Source organism: Myxocyprinus asiaticus, chromosome 43, assembly GCF_019703515.2.
Source record: "Myxocyprinus asiaticus isolate MX2 ecotype Aquarium Trade chromosome 43, UBuf_Myxa_2, whole genome shotgun sequence".
In the NCBI taxonomy this organism is placed as follows: domain Eukaryota; kingdom Metazoa; phylum Chordata; class Actinopteri; order Cypriniformes; family Catostomidae; genus Myxocyprinus; species Myxocyprinus asiaticus.
The window spans coordinates 3,408,590-3,425,118 of record NC_059386.1 but is presented as its reverse complement, the minus strand read 5'-3'; the positions used below and the strand labels follow the sequence as shown (position 1 = coordinate 3,425,118).

Here is a 16,529-nt window from a genome sequence, read left to right as displayed (position 1 = left end):
CAGTGCCTAAATACATATAAGATAGATGCATAACAACTGTACACTTAAGTTACTGGCTTTTACAAATGGTATATTATATGGGCCACGCTGCAAAGTTGTGGGAATGACAACCAGCAACGGTTCAGGGTCTTGCACCTGTAAACAGAAAACATGACTGCCACCAATTTAACCAATTTGGTGTTGGGCCTTGGTAAGAAAGGTGACCAAGAACCTGATGGTCACTCTGGTTGAGCACCAGAGATCATGTGTGGAGATGGGAGAAACTCGCAGAAGGACAACGATCACTGCAACACTCCACCGATCTAGGCTTTATGGCAGAGTGGCAGAAGGAAGCCTCTCCTCAGTGCAAGAAAGCAAAAAATCACCTAAAGGACTCTAAGACTGTGAGAAACAAGATTATTTGGCCATCACAACGGGGAAGCATGGTGGTGGTAGCATCATGCTGTGGGTGTGTTTTTCAGCGGCAGGGACTGGGGGACTGGTCAGAGTTGAAGGAAAGATGAACGCAGCAAAATGCAGAGATATCCTTAATAAAAACCTGGTCCAGAGCGCTCAGGACCTCAGACTGGGCTGAACAATTCACCTTCCAACAGGACAATGACCCTAAGCACACAACCAAGACAATGCAACTTAGGGACAACTCTGTGAATGTCCTTGAGTGGCCCAGCCAGAGCCCAGACTTGAACCCAATCGAACATCTCTGTAGAGACCTGAAAATGGCTGTCCGCCTATGTTCCCATCCAACCTGCAGTGCTTGAGAGGATCTGCAGAGAAGGATGGCAGAAAATCCCCAAATACAGGTGTGCAAAGCTTGTCGCATCATACCCAAAAAGACTTGAGGCTGTAATCGCTGCCAAAGGTGCTTCAACTAAGTACTGAGTTAAGGGTCTGAATACTTACGTCAATGTGATATTTAATTTTTTTTCTTTTTAATACATTTGCAAAGTTATCAAAAATCTGGTTTTTGCTTTGTCATTATGGGGTATGTAGTGTAGATTGATGTGAAAAAAATAATAATTTAAAGCATTTTTGCATAAGGCTGCAACATTACAAAATGTGGAAAAAAATGAAGGGGTCTGAATACTTTCTGGATTCACTGTATATCAGATGTGCTATTGATCACGTCATTAACAACTATTTGTTTTGTTCAGTTTTGTACACTATGTGGAGTTTCTGAAAATGCAGTTGTCAATACCTGAATTTTCAGTAGAGAATTTGGTTATAGAATATGGTTGTCACTCTCTGTGTGTGTAGAGAACAGTATTAATCAACCGTATTTAGGTTCAGTATGTACTTTGTCATGGACACCTTTGTGTTTCATAGGACACTCTGGAGTACAAGAAGAAACAGAGACCGCTGAAGATCCGCATGTTGGACGGGACTGTTAAAACCGTCATGGTGGATGACTCTAAAATCGTCAGTGACATGCTAATGACCATCTGTGCCAGGATAGGTAAGTTAGTGCAATTAATGGCTTTGACCATATGAGAAAGCAGTCCTAAAAGTGGAATCTCCACTCTGAATGCTTTTCAGTCATTTCTGCGTCAGAACTTTGCTGGTTTATATCAAACATGAATGACAGGTTTTAAGTCTGGATTGCCACTGGGTTACCAGAGGCTTCAGTGCTCACACTCTTCATCTTCACGAGAATGCTCGTCTAATAACATGGTTTATCTAATTAGTGGTATTTGCTAAGTCAAGCATCACTATTACTCAAAATCAAGGTTAGGATTTTTTTCACACCCACTAATCCTAAGGATTAAACTTCAGCACTAGGGATGTAGTTGGCTAGCTGATGAACCAGCATTAACAATTTGTTTTACTAAAATGATCGGTTAAAAATTATTGTTGTTTAGAAGAAACAATTAAAGACATGTAAGGTTTTTCATACAGGGTGCTATTAAACGCGTAAACGTGTCTTCCTCTGAGTCAAGTCATTTTTATTTGTATAGCGCCTTTCACAACACATATCGTTTCAAAGCAGCTTTACAGAAAATCATGCATTAACTGAAAATGAAACTGTAATATCTATAATGTTTTAGAGTCATCACTGTGTAGTTTGACAAAAAAAGATTGTGAATTGTGTTTAAAAAAAAAGTAATTAAATAATTATATTTAGAAACCCAGTGAGCAAGCCGAAGGCGACTGAGGCAAGGAAAACAAAACTCCATAAGATGTTGGTTAATGGAGAAAAATAACCTTGGGAGAAACCAGGCTCTCTGTGGGAGCCAGTTCCCCTCTGGCTAACATCATGTATATAATGCCAATATTACTTATGTATAGTGCAAGCCATGGTTTAAAATTATTTAAGTAAGTGTTTAAGGGTCAGTGTTTAAACAAAGATTTTGTATGAACTGTAAGATTAATGACTAATGTCTTTGAAGTTCATTCTGGATTACTGCAGAAGTTCACACAGATGCATTGTCGTTGTTAGTTGGCTGATGAAGGGTTTTATTGGCAATTAATTGATAGTCTATGTATTCCATTATAAGAGTGTAGTCCATCATTAGACTGAGGTGATGCAGGCAGAGATCAGTGAGGTGCATCGCAGTTCAACCGGCCGGTGATTTCGGTGAGGTCTATCCTAAGTCCAAGGTTCAGGCAATGGCATATGATGTATCCCATGTCTTATGGTTGGAGCATCAGTTCATCCTCTGATGTCCATCGTAATAGACTGAAGTGATGTTTGGCTGGCATCGGCTGCTATTAGTCGTGTGATGACTCAGAGACACATAGCAGTGGAATGGAGCTGGATCCAGCCTGTTCTGGTGACCTCAGGATAGGAGTCCCGAGGTTGAGACAAGGAAACAAACAGAATAATATTAGCATAGATGCCATTCAGTTTATTGCAGAGTTATGATCATGATCAATGTTTCTGGTTTCTGGTTCCAGCAGACCTAACTAAAGCAGCCTAATTGTGAGTTGATGGATAATAAATTAGGTGTATGCTATGAGTCTTTAGTCTAGACTTAAACTGAGTGAGTGTGTCTGCATCTCGAACAGTGTTAGGGAGACTATTCCATAGTTTTGGAGCCAAATATGAAAAGGATCTACCTCCTTTTGTGGATTTTGATATTCTAGGAACTATTAACAGGCCAGAATTTTGTGATCGTAATGAACGTGATGGAATATAGCGTGTCAGAAGGTCACTTAAGTACTGTGGAGCTAGACCATTCAATGCTTTGTACGTAGTTAACAGAATTTTAAAATGAATAAGAAATTTAACAGGTAGCCAATGTAACGACGATAAAATGGGGCTAATATGATCATATTTCTTGGTTCTAGTCAGCACTCTGTCTGAAAGTTTGGGAAATATGAAGCATACAGCTACAAAGAGCACTGTCTGGGACCATTTCGTCTGTGAAGATAACATGTTCCGATGCAAACTATGCAAACCTCGACATCTAAGAGCATATGTTTACAGCCCTCCATTTTATTTATGTTGCAAGGGAGACGTCGCTAATTTGGGAACGGTCTTACTCTCAACCGGCTGTGTTCCAAACTGACCCCTGCCCATGTAGGTATATTGATTTTTCTGAACAAAAATTATTAGGATTGCCCAGCAGCACAATTTGTTGGTAGGCTAAGACTGATTTTATTCTTCCATTTGTGGCAAAAGTTGTGGCCTCATAGGTAGGGATGCACCGATAGGACAATGTTTGGCCAATACTGATACCGATTTTAACAAAAACCTATAGGCTGATACCAATATCGATATTTTGTCACTTGCCTTATTTTGTCATCAGATCACTGTTTTACTTAGGATAAATGCTTTAAAAATGTACAAAGAGCTACAAACGCCTTTTTACTGTTCAAACAATAAAAAATTTCCATTGAACATGGATTGGATCTATTGAACACCTGACAGGCCAAAATTTTAAAGAGAGCCACAATAAAATATGAACAGAAGATAAAAATATTTAAAAAATAACTAAATATGATAACATGATGATTTATATGAAAAAAAGTTATTTTGTACTTAAACATTTTGGCACTTCTGGTTTTGCAGTTTAAAACAACAGAACTCACATTTGACATGTATGTACTATACATGATAGAACATTACAAATTCATACCATGCATATGTTGGGCAATTCCACGGAAATGTTAACCACATCATGGAAACATTTGAAGTTAACCAAAGGAACAAAATTCCCTTTTAAATTCTGTATTATAGTTGTATAATGGATAATGGATTTTGCCATCCAGACCACTAGAGGGCGCCACTTGCTCACAGAGCATTGACTGAAGCACTGAATGCAGACTGTATTTTAAAACGCAGCCTTTTAAGGTTTCACGCAAGGCCATATCAATCTTAATTCAATCATGCAGCATTAATGGATATCATACCGATTTCTCAAAAGTCAAAGTCTGCTGGTTTCAAGTGTTTTGGATGGTTTCCCTCATCATGTAGACTGTGGGTAAGTGCCGCTTTCACAGCTGTCACGTTGATTTATGGCAGTTTTTCCACATTAACATAAGAAAAATCAAATATTACATGTTCTTAGGAGTGCAAACCTTTTTACATATTGTGGCTATTATTATTTCTGGATTGTGCATTTGTTTTTACAAAGTGTGTTACTGATTAATTGTAAATACACCATCAGTTTTTCATATTTGCTTTTTCATGCTAATAACCGATATGCAGATGGTTTTAATTTGGTCAGTAATTGTCAAATTCATAAATATCGTCAGCCGATACATCGGTGCATCCCTACTCATAGGTTCATTTGCAAGCGATCCATTCAAAATTTGTTTGTTGCTAAATATAAAAAAATACAGTTGTTCATTCAAATGTTAATTTAATAACATAAGTCCTTATTCACAGAAGTGCCATTTTTTAAATTTTGACAGAAATTACAGTCTCTTCAATGGGTGGTACAGTTATTTAAAGTGTTTTTGGTTCCGCTGATGAAACTTTAGTTGACAAGAAATTTTAGTTGACAAAAACTCCAGAAAACTGGATTTAGATGTGTTCTAGGAGCTCTTTGATAGCTTTATACAGTGCATGTCATTGAAGAGCGGTAAGTCTATCCCTCACAATCTTGTTTACATTCCTCTCAAAAATCAAAGATAGTGCTACTGTGAATAATTATGCACATCTGTCATATGAGCCTGTTTTTGTTTCAGCCAGTATAGACTTGTTGACAAAACATGTTTAGCCTTTGTCATGCCTGTTTGGTCACTTGTTTGACTTATGGCTTGTTGGTTAACGGTTAATAACTGGTTAATACTGCCGGTTATTAGATAAATAGAATTTGATTCTATTAATTCATCCCGCATTGTTTGTCACGCACATGAATGATACCTCATATTGTGCAGCTTGTTGAGGAGAGGGGTGCTGTTACTGTCAAGCGATCAGGCTCTTTTGATTTGGGCCTGTAAGCCACCACCTAGCAACGGCCTAGCACACACCCACAACACGCTAGTATCGTAGTTGTGACTTTTTCATTAGCAAGCACCACTCACGTTTTCTTCAGAAAATGGACAAATCTTTTAGGCATTAACATGCCAACATGATTTGTGCACTTTATTGTAAGGCATTTTGGTGAGTAAGATTTACCAGTAAAATATAAATGTAAATAAAAGAAAATAAATGTAAGATCGCTTTTAGAGGTTTAATTGTAATAATATGATGATTGTAAAGTATTTTGAATATAATGAGATTTGAAAACACCCCCTGTCTCTCAGGCATCACAAACTATGACGAATATTCGCTGGTGCGTGACTTGGGAGAGGAGAAGAAAGAAGAAACCACCGGGACGCTAAAGAGAGACAAGACCCTCCTGAGAGACGACAAGAAAATGGAGAAACTTAAACAGAAACTTCACACAGATGATGAGTGTATGTAACATTTTGCTTAGCATGAATACAACAAATAATGATTCATATTGTTTGCTACTTTAGCTGCTCTGCAGTTTAAAAAGAAAAACCATCGGTGTTCCTCACCACAGTACATACACTAATCGGCTAACCTGCTCCAGGGCAGGTTATGTTCCCGATCAGAGATCTCATCCAGATACTGAACCAATCAGCTGTGAGTAAAGTGACAGTCACTCCCCCCAGTATTTCTCACTCCAATTTAAAGTACACTTCAACGAGACATTTTTACAAAATAAGCTATTTATGATCATTATTTATTGCAAGAAATATATTTTTGGCAGTCTTGCATTTGTTTAAAGACACTATAATTTTTTTCCAATCATTTTCCATAAAACATGCATGAATAAATAAACCTAAAATAATTAAATAATTTCAAGATATTAATACAATATCAGTAATGATTGAATTACTTTAAAATATAAAAACTTAATCACTCCACAATATACTGTGTATATATCAGAAACGTGTGAATGCCACCCAGAGATGCCATGAACATATACAGGTGCATCTCAATAAATTAGAATGTCGTGGAAAAGTTAATTTATTTCAGTAATTCAACTCAAATTGTGAAACTCGTGTATTAAATAAATTCAATGCACAGAGACTGAAGTAGTTTAAGTCTTTGGTTCTTTTAATTGTGATGATTTTGGCTCACATTTAACAAAAACCCACCAATTCACTATCTCAAAAAATTAGAATATTTTGACATGCCAATCAGCTAATCAACTCAAAACACCTGCAAAGGTTTCCTGAGCCTTCAAAATGGTCTCTCAGTTTGGTTCACTAGGCTACACAATCATGGGGAAGACTGCTGATCTGACAGTTGTCCAGAAGACAATCATTGACACCCTTCACAAGGAGGGTAAGCCACAAACATTCATTGCCAAAGAAGCTGGCTGTTCACAGAGTGCTGTATCCAAGCATGTTAACAGAAAGTTGAGTGGAAGGAAAAAGTGTTGAAGAAAAAGATGCACAACCAACCGAGAGAACCGCAGCCTTATGATTGTCCAGCAAAATCGATTCAAGAATTTGGGTGAACTTCACAAGGAATGGACTGAGGCTGGGGTCAAGGCATCAAGAGCCACCACACACAGACGTGTCAAGGAATTTGGCTACAGTTGTCGTATTCCTCTTGTTAAGCCAATCCTGAACCACAGATAACGTCAGAGGCATCTTACCTGGGCTAAGGAGAAGAAGAACTGGACTGTTGCCCAGTGGTCCAAAGTCCTCTTTTCAGATGAGAGCAAGTTTTGTATTTCATTTGGAAACCAAGGTCCTAGAGTCTGGAGGAAGGGTGGAGAAGCTCATAGCCCAAGTTGCTTGAAGTCCAGTGTTAAGTTTCCACAGTCTGTGATGATTTGGGGTGCAATGTCATCTGCTGGTGTTGGTCCATTGTGTTTTTTGAAAAGCAAAGTCACTGCACCCGTTTACCAAGAAATTTTGGAGCGCTTCATGCTTCCTTCTGATGACCAGCTTTTTAAAGATGCTGATTTCATTTTCCAGCAGGATTTGGCACCTGCCCACACTGCCAAAAGCACCAAAAGTTGGTTAAATGACCATGGTGTTGGTGTGCTTGACTGGCCAGCAAACTCACCAGACCTGAACCACATAGAGAATCTATGGGGTATTGTCAAGAGGAAAATGAGAAACAAGAGACCAAAAAATGCAGATGAGCTGAAGGCCACTGTCAAAGAAACCTGGGCTTCCATACCACCTCAGCAGTGCCACAAACTGATCACCTCCATGCCACGCCGAATTGAGGCAGTAATTAAAGCAAAAGGAGCCCCTACCAAGTATTGAGTACATATACAGTAAATGAACATACTTTCCAGAAGGCCAACAATTCACTAAAAATGTTTTTTTTATTGGTCTTATGATGTATTCTAATTTTTTGAGATAGTGAATTGGTGGGTTTTTGTTAAATGTGAGCCAAAATCATCACAATTAAAAGAACCAAAGACTTAAACTACTTCAGTCTGTGTGCACTGAATTTATTTAATACACGAGTTTCACAATTTGAGTTGAATTACTGAAATAAATGAACTTTTCCACGACATTCTAATTTATTGAGATGCACCTGTAGTATTTCACTTGAAGTTCAATAAAAGCACACCAAATATCTCTTTGTTGTGTCTTATGCTGTTAGAAAGAAAGAACAAATAAGTCTTTATTAGTGCATACCATCTACTCATTTTCCAATTGCTCACATTTTTATTATTCGATAGTGTATTAATGTCTAATAGTATTAAATGATATTAAGTTAGCAATTTAAATTAATAATAAAGCTTTTAATTTCAATTTATTTACATTTCAAATTAAGATATTAAACTTTTAAAATTACAAGCTTTAATGTTCTTGTTGTGGACCTATAGAAAGTTACTTTCACATCGATATATTATCTGTTTGAATATTTTCATCACATTCAGATTTTGTTCGTGCTCTAGCAGCAGCAATGTTTCTTCTTGCTATGTAAATGCCTTTACATTTTTTATCATTTACAAGTGATCCTCTGTGCTGTCAAATATATTATAATTATTCATGGTTTCATAGTGTTTATTCGTGTTGTGTAAATGTGTTTTGATTGATCATATTTTTTAATGTCCTCTTGTGCTGTGTTATAACTGTGTTTAAATTCTTATAATTTATCAGAATTTTCATGAACATCTTAAGCAGAGAAGTAAATCTCGCTGACTCTCTCACGAGATGTGACTTGCGCTATCTCGCACACGATTGTCTGTTTGCTTCATTCATGTGAACGCGCTCGTGAACTAATCATAACCTCGGGATCAAAGCCTGAATTGATAGAGAATGTTTGTAACGAGCGTCTTGATACCACTTAACCCTAATGAAGCCTGATTGGATTTGGTGAGTTTTGTCAAACTAAAACCAATCCTGGATTCCAGAATTTGTTCAGCTTTTTTGTGATACATGGCACTGGATACTTGTTGTCTGCCTTTCCTCCACTATCTGCTCAATCAGAAATATTGTAAAAAATCATATTAAAATTGTCGTTTTGTTAAGAATTTCACATAAAAGCACAATTCATATTTGTCTAATTAACTAATTTCATGAGAAACATACATTCAGTCACGTGTGGCCAAACGTAAATATTTGGATGAATCTAGTGTTGTTTTACCGATGTGAAAGCTGTGTTTTGATGGATGTTCAGTGAATTGGCTGGATCACGGGCGGACGCTGCGAGAGCAAGGTGTGGAGGAGTCAGAGATGCTGCTGCTCAGGAGGAAGTTCTTCTACTCTGATCAGAATGTGGATTCCAGAGATCCTGTACAGCTCAACCTGCTCTACGTGCAGGTAAAGACCAGCAAATATGACCTACAGGTCATTCATCAACGGAAAATTACTACACAGCATTGGGCAGTTCATCAGATTGCTGGCATAAATTGTATCTCTCAGGCTGGTTCCTCCAATACACTCTTGTGTGGTTAACTTGGTTCACTTTGTTCTCATTCACCTGTATTGATGTTCTTCTTCCAGGCCCGTGATGACATTCTGAATGGCTCGCACCCCGTCTCCTTTGATAAGGCCTGCGAGTTTGCTGGATACCAGTGCCAGATCCAGTTTGGAGACCACAATGAAACCAAACACAAACCTGGATTCCTCGAGTAAGCTCTTCACATCTTTATTTGACCTGAATCTGATGTTTAGTTGCCTATTTACTTCATTAGTTGCTTCAAAATATAATTTCTTATTTCTTTCTCATGATTTTGTGGTGAAATATGAACTGCACACATTTTTGACAGTTTTCCTGAGATATATCAAATTACTGCTTCATTAACCTGCATCAGAAATTGCAATTATTAGTTCTTGCATTCTCTCATCCAGTTTGAAAGAATTCCTACCCAAAGAGTACATCAAGAACAAGGGTGAGAAAAAGATCTTCCAGGTGAGATGTTCAGGCGTGTTGTTGAGATACAGGTTATCTGTTGGAAGGGGCAATTATGAAAACACACGACTCTAACCCAGTCAAACATTATGGAAAAATAGTTTTTCCTTATTTTGTGTTATTCTTATGGCGTGTGTCTGTAAAAATACTGTATATAAACATTTTAATATAACATAAGGCATTCTGGGAGCTGTAGAATTCACATAATTCAGAATTGTGAATAGAACTAAATTTACTACGGTGTATCATTTGTTTGTATTAGTATAGACCTTGCCAATTAGCACTTGTGTGTTTTGACCGTTCAAAGATTAAGCAAAACTGAGCAAAATTGAATTAAATTTTAATGAGAAACACTTTTTTTTTTTTTTTACTTAGGCACATAAAAACTACCAGAACATGACAGAGATTGAGGCTAAAGTGAGTTATGTCAAACTAGCCAGATCTCTCAAAACATATGGCGTGTCCTTCTTCTTGGTCAAGGTAAACATTTCGCTTTATTATCAATGAATGTCACAACTTTTTCCTGCTTTCTTGCATTAATGGTAATGTAAATGCTTTTATAGGAAAAAATGAAAGGAAAAAACAAGCTGGTTCCTCGTTTGTTGGGCATCACTAAAGAGTGTGTGATGAGAGTAGATGAGAAGACTAAAGAGGTGATTCAGGAATGGAGTCTGACCAACATCAAACGCTGGGCAGCTTCTCCAAAGAGCTTCACCTTGGTAACAATCACATTGCTAATGAATATACAAATATATCTGCTGTGTTTTCTATCAGACAGTTGTATTCTGAGAATACCTTGCATTTGAATGAAACTGACACCATGAATTTGGTGGCACATAACATTTTTTTTTTTTAGAAATCTTTATTTCTAAACTTTAAATTTTGAAAGTCTATTTCTAGACTTTAAATTGTGTTGTTAATTTGATGTTATTGTAAATTGGTATATGTCTCATCACTTTCACGACTGCTATATTGATCGGAACTGCACCCAAGAATTTCACACACCATTGCACTTGTGTATATGGCTGTGTGACAATAAATGTGATTTGATTTGATTTGATTTACATTTTGTTCAGTCCAATTGAGTCACATCTGCTATTTGCTCGGCAAACACCCAAGGGAAACCGTGTTGTTAATAAAAGCTAAATAACTGCATAAATGTTTCTCAGCTATGTCTGATTACTGTGGGACGGTCAGTAAGTTTTGTCACTGTCTAATAGCTATATATGTCTTTGTTTTTGTTTGATCGTTTGTTATTCATTTCCTTTTGTGCTGAAATCCATGCATTTTTTTTTTTTACAGGTTTTGTGGCATCTTTATGAATGATGCACCAGAATGAATATTTTTGACCAAAACTGAAAATTCCTGAGACACCGGGCCGAAAACCAAAGCCGAAAATGCTGTGTATATATACAGTTATGTGAAAAAATAAGTACACCCCATGGAAATTGTTGGCTTTTTTTTTTTTTTTTTACATATTTGGACAAGCAAACATTTGATCCTCTTTGAAACAGTGCTTATAATAAAGTTGGTATACTTGAACAAAACCACAAGGAAAATTACCTTTTTCAATAATTTATTAAACAAAAATATTAATAGATGTGATATTCGTTTGTGGAAAAATGTATCACACCTTCAAATCCATAAAATTAGAATCAGGTGTTTTTAAGATTGGGTGCCAATGATTAGAACCTCTTTAGGGAGTGCAGGTGGAACCTGTCTTAATTGTGTGGTGTCATCATTCCAAGATCTAAAGAGTTATGTGAGGACTTCAGAAAAAAGGTTGTGAATGCCTATGAGTCTGGCAAGGGATTTAAAAAGATCTCCAAATTATTTGAAATAAATCATTCCACTGTAAGGAAAATCATTTACAAGTGGCGTAGATATCAAATGACTGCCAATTTGTCCAGGACTGGCCATCCCAACAAATTCAGCCCAAGAGCAGACCATTTGATAAAAAAAGAAGTCTCCAAGAACCCCAAAATTTCATCACAGGATCTACAGGTAACTTTTGCAACTGTTGGTGTCAAAGTGCATGCGTCTACAATCAGAAAGAGATTGCACAAATTTGACGTGCATGGGAGGCGTGCCCGGAAAAAGCCTTTGCTGTCTAAAAAGAACATTACAGCAAGACTACAGTTTGCCAATGAACACATAGGCAAAGTCCAGGACTTTTGGAATAATGTGCTCTGAACAGACGCATCAAAGATAGAGTGGTTTGGCCACAGTAACAGTACACATGTTTGGCGCAGACCAAAAACAGCTTTTCAGGAGAAGAAACTCATACCAACTGTGAAGCACGGTGGTGGAAATGTTATGGTTTGGGGTTGCTTCACTGCCTCAGGTACTTGACAGCTTGCAGTCACTGATTCAACTATGAATTCTGCATCATATCAAAGAGTGCTTGAAGATAATGTGAGGCCATCTGTCCGAAAGTTGAAGTTGAACTGAAAGTGGACCTTTCAACACGAAAATAATCCAAAACACACTAGCAAATCCACCTAGGAATGGCTCAAAAAGAAGAAATGGCGGGTTATGGAATGGCCTAGTCAAAGCCCAGATTTGAATCCCACTGAAATGTTGTAGGGGGATTTGAAACGGGCAGTACTTGCAAGAAAACCCTCAAACATCTTGCAACTGAGGGAGGTCACGTGACGCCATGCAGGGAGCAGACGTGTGAGCAACGAGCTCTGCGTACTTTGCTAAATTTGTAATTATTTTTATGTGATAACCTGGTGAAATTCGATACAGTCAGTTACACATTTGCTCTTTGAGATAAAATAAGTTAAAATCCTCGGGCTCTGGAGACATTAAAAGACACTTACTTGCTCAGGATGAAAGCCCCGTCAGGCCTACAGACCGGGGACTTGATTTGGTTGGTGCAACAAGAGAGGAGATCCAGCGTCAACTGTCCAACATGTAGGTGATGCTGACGAGGATTCTTGCTGACTTGGAGGATCTCGCTGTTATACGTCGATCGATTACGGCAATGGAAAGAGCGATGGATGTTGAGAGACAAATCGATTGTTTTGAGTCATCGGAGAGGGAATTACCCGCTAATCCACCCGTGACCAAAGTTGATTTGGAATGTGTTCTTGAAAAATGTAAGATCTTGAGAATAGAAATCGCAGGAATGACATCCGAGTTGTTGGAATTCCTGAGCATGAGGAGGGCAGAGATATGGTGAAATTCTTGGATGAACTCTTCCCAAGTCTGCTCGACATAACAGGCCACAAGCTGGAAATCATGCGAGCTCACAGAGTTCTGGCGGGTAGATCTACTGAGGGAAACAGGCCCCGATCGATTTTGGTCAAATTTCTGAGATCATCCGATAAAGATCTTGTGTTGCACCAGGCGAGGAACAGGGGAGGGCTTTCTTGGAAGAATCACAGTATTTTCTTGTTCCCGGACTTTGCGAATTCGACAAGAGAAACGCGAGTGATTCAAGGAGTGTAAGAAACTCTTGCATCAAAGAAATATCATTTTTGCACTGATGTTTCTGGCCAGACTGAGAATAGAGACTAAGGACGGTCGCAAAGTATTCACGTGTCCGAAACAAGCACTGTCTTTTATACAATCTATGAGTGAGTAAACCATTGGGGTTTTTCTCATGTAAGCGGATCGACTCGCTGTTCTTTGACTCTACTGTTGGAGGAAGTTGGGCGACATTTTTGTTTCTTTTTGCGTTGACTCCGCCTGGCGGCTGGAGTCTGTTTGGTGGAATAACACTTTTCCTTAAAGAATCTTTTGCATTGACGGAAGATTGCTTCTGCACTGAAGTTCCCGGCCAGATTGAGATTAGACACTATGGATGACCACAAAATGTTTACATGCCCACACAAAAGATGTCTTTTTTACACTTGGCAGTCTGAATAAGTCATGGTGTATTCTTTTCATGTGCCCTCTGAGTGAACTTGACTCTTGATCACCTGAGGAACCGGATTCCTGTTTTGCTGCTGTTTATGATGGTTCCGCCTAGCGGCTGGAGTTTGCTTTGTGGAGTAACACTGCTTTGGGACAGTTTTGTGGATGAACCTGCATGTTCTTTGTTCTTATGCCTCCTGTTGGCTGGGGTTTGATTTGCGGAGTTTTTCTGCGGGACATTGGAATGATTACGTCATCTGCTGCATTCATAAGCAACCGGTTCACCGTTCATCTGTTTGACTGTTTGAGGACACTGAACTGTTTATAGCGGCTGGAATTTTGTTCTGTGGAAGAACACATCTTTGAGTCAGTTCTGTGAATGAATCTATACATTGTGTGTGTTTATAATGCCTATTGGCAGAGGTTTGTTTTACAAAGTATTTTCTGTTATGTAATTTTGCCTTACAAATTTGTGAGGCAAAATTGAGCAATCCGATGGCAAAGTTGTCGCGGGGGGCTCTTGCAGGCTTGCATGGACCTTTTGAGTTTGGAGGGATTGACACCGGTTGGCGCTCTCGTGCGCGGGGTTTTCTTTTTTTTTATGGGGATTGTGGTCTGTATAATCTTGTTTTTGACACACATTTTTTTTTTTTCTTTTATATCAAGATGTCAATCGTTGTCAGTGGGTTGGGGAACCCCATAAAAAGAAGAAAGGTTGTTACTTTTCTTAAGCGTAAGAAATATGATATAGTGTTTCTTCAAGAAACACATCTTTCCCCACAGGAAGCTGAAAAATTTGGGAAGATATGGGGTGGACATGTTTTTTTTAGTGCTGGAGTTATTATATTGATAAATAAACATCTACAATTCAAATATCTCAAACAAATGAAGGATAAATTAGGAAGAGTCATTATTGTTTTAGTTGAAATTCAGGGACAAAGGCTGATTTTGGCTAATATTTATGCACCTAATGCATACATGACCAGGGCTTTTTTATAGAACTTGAAGGGATGTTGCCAACCGCTGGCACCCCTTATGATATAATTTTGGGAGGAGACTTTAATCTTTTGATGGACTCAGTCCTTGATCACAGTGAAGCAAAAGTGTGTAAGCCCCCTAGAGCAACAGTGACACTTCACAGGATGTGTAAAAATCTTGGTCTTGCAGATATTTGGCGACTTTTGAACCCATCTGGTAGGGATAATAAATTTTTTTTCATCAGTTCATAAAATCTATTCTAGAATAGATTTTTTTTAATTTTTTATATCTAAGTCCCTCATTTCGTCTGTAGTCGATTGCTCAGTTGGAAACATCTTAGTCTCGGATCACGCCCTGGTGAGTTTAGAGATGTTGCCACATACGGAGAAAAAGAAATCATATAGTTGGTGCTTTAATGTATCCCTTTTGCAAAATCCTGATTTCCAACAAATGTTAAAGGCTGAAATCATTGTTTATATGGAGACCAACTGGTCCTCAGTATCCTCTGTGGGCATGGCTTGGGAGGCACTTAAGGCGGTTCTTAGGGGTCGGATCATACAGTATGCCTCATTCCTCAAAATATCTAAAGCACAAGAACTTGTGGAATTGGAAGGGAATATTAAAAGGGCAGAGGCAGAGCTGAAATGTCGTATGTCATCTGATGGCCTCAGAGAATTGACACGAATGAAATATAAATATAATACAATTTTGTCGCAGAAAGTGGAGTTTTGGTTGTTCAGGGCAAGACAGTCATACTTTGAGTCGGGGGACAAAGCAGGGAAGCTTTTAACTAGATATATATAAAACAGAGAGACTCTTTTTCAACCATTCCCTCAATAAAATCTTCTGCCGGTGAAATATTTACCTCGACCAGTGATATTAATAATGCTTTTAGGGAGTTCTATTTTGATCTCTATAGTTCCACGTCTTCATCTACTGATGAAGATATTGGAAAATTTGTGGATCCACTAGAACTCCCTAAACTGACGACCGAGCAAAAAAACTCTCTTGATTCTGAGATAACCTTGGAGGAGCTTGACGTGGTAATTAAGTCCCTGCCTACAGGCAAAGCTCCGGGGCCAGATGGATTTGCCACTGAATTTTTTAGATCTCGTGCAACAGAACTGGATCCACTTTTGCTAGAAGTTTATACAGAAGCATTAAAGAATGGAAAGCTTCCCCCAACCATGACACAAGCCCGGATCAGTCTGATTCTTAAAAAGGACAAAAACCAAGCGAATGTAATAGTTACCGGCCAATTTCCCTGATCCAGTTAGATGTAAAAAATGTGTCAAAAATTCTGGCTAACCGATTAAGTAAAGTTATGACATCTCTTATACGTATAGATCAGGTGGGGTTTATTCGGGGCCGTAGTTCTTCTGATAATATTAGGCGTTTCATCAATATCATGTGGTCAGTGGCGAATGATCAGACTCCGGTCGCTGCCATCTCACTCGACGCTGAAAAGGCATTTGATATGGTTGAATGGGATTATCTTTTTAAGATTTCGGAAATGTATGGCTTCGGGAGTACATTTATTGGTTGGATTAAGTTACTTTATAGACACCCTGTAGCAGCAGTACAAACAAACGGATTAATTTCAGATTATTTTACTCTGAATAGGGGCACCCGTCAGGGTTGCCCTCTTTCCCCATTATTGTTCTGTCTTGCCCTGGAACCATTAGCAGCCGCGATAAGAAAAGAAGTTGATTTTCCAGGGATGATTGCGGGAGGTGTGACACATAAGCTTTTGCTTTATGCAGATGATATTTTATTATTTGTCTCCGACCCTTCTAGATCTATGCCTTGCCTCCACAGAATTATTAATTCCTTCTCCAAGTTCTCAGGATACAAAGTCAATTGGTCTAAATCCGAAGCTTTGGCTCTGACAGCATAATGT

The 16,529-nt window shown here is 38.4% G+C and overlaps 1 protein-coding gene across 2 annotated transcripts in view; it reads left to right on the top strand.

Annotated features, from left to right (window-relative positions):
* Positions 1 to 16,529, top strand: part of LOC127433270 (talin-1-like) — a 264,085-nt gene that overhangs the window by 98,255 nt on the left and 149,301 nt on the right. For both annotated transcript variants that reach the window (XM_051684988.1, XM_051684989.1), the window contains 7 exons: positions 1,324 to 1,453; positions 5,692 to 5,844; positions 9,053 to 9,195; positions 9,379 to 9,506; positions 9,727 to 9,787; positions 10,163 to 10,267; positions 10,351 to 10,506. In XM_051684988.1, coding sequence (XP_051540948.1) covers positions 1,324 to 1,453; positions 5,692 to 5,844; positions 9,053 to 9,195; positions 9,379 to 9,506; positions 9,727 to 9,787; positions 10,163 to 10,267; positions 10,351 to 10,506 — 876 coding nt within the window. The remainder of the gene's footprint in view (positions 1 to 1,323; positions 1,454 to 5,691; positions 5,845 to 9,052; positions 9,196 to 9,378; positions 9,507 to 9,726; positions 9,788 to 10,162; positions 10,268 to 10,350; positions 10,507 to 16,529) is intronic.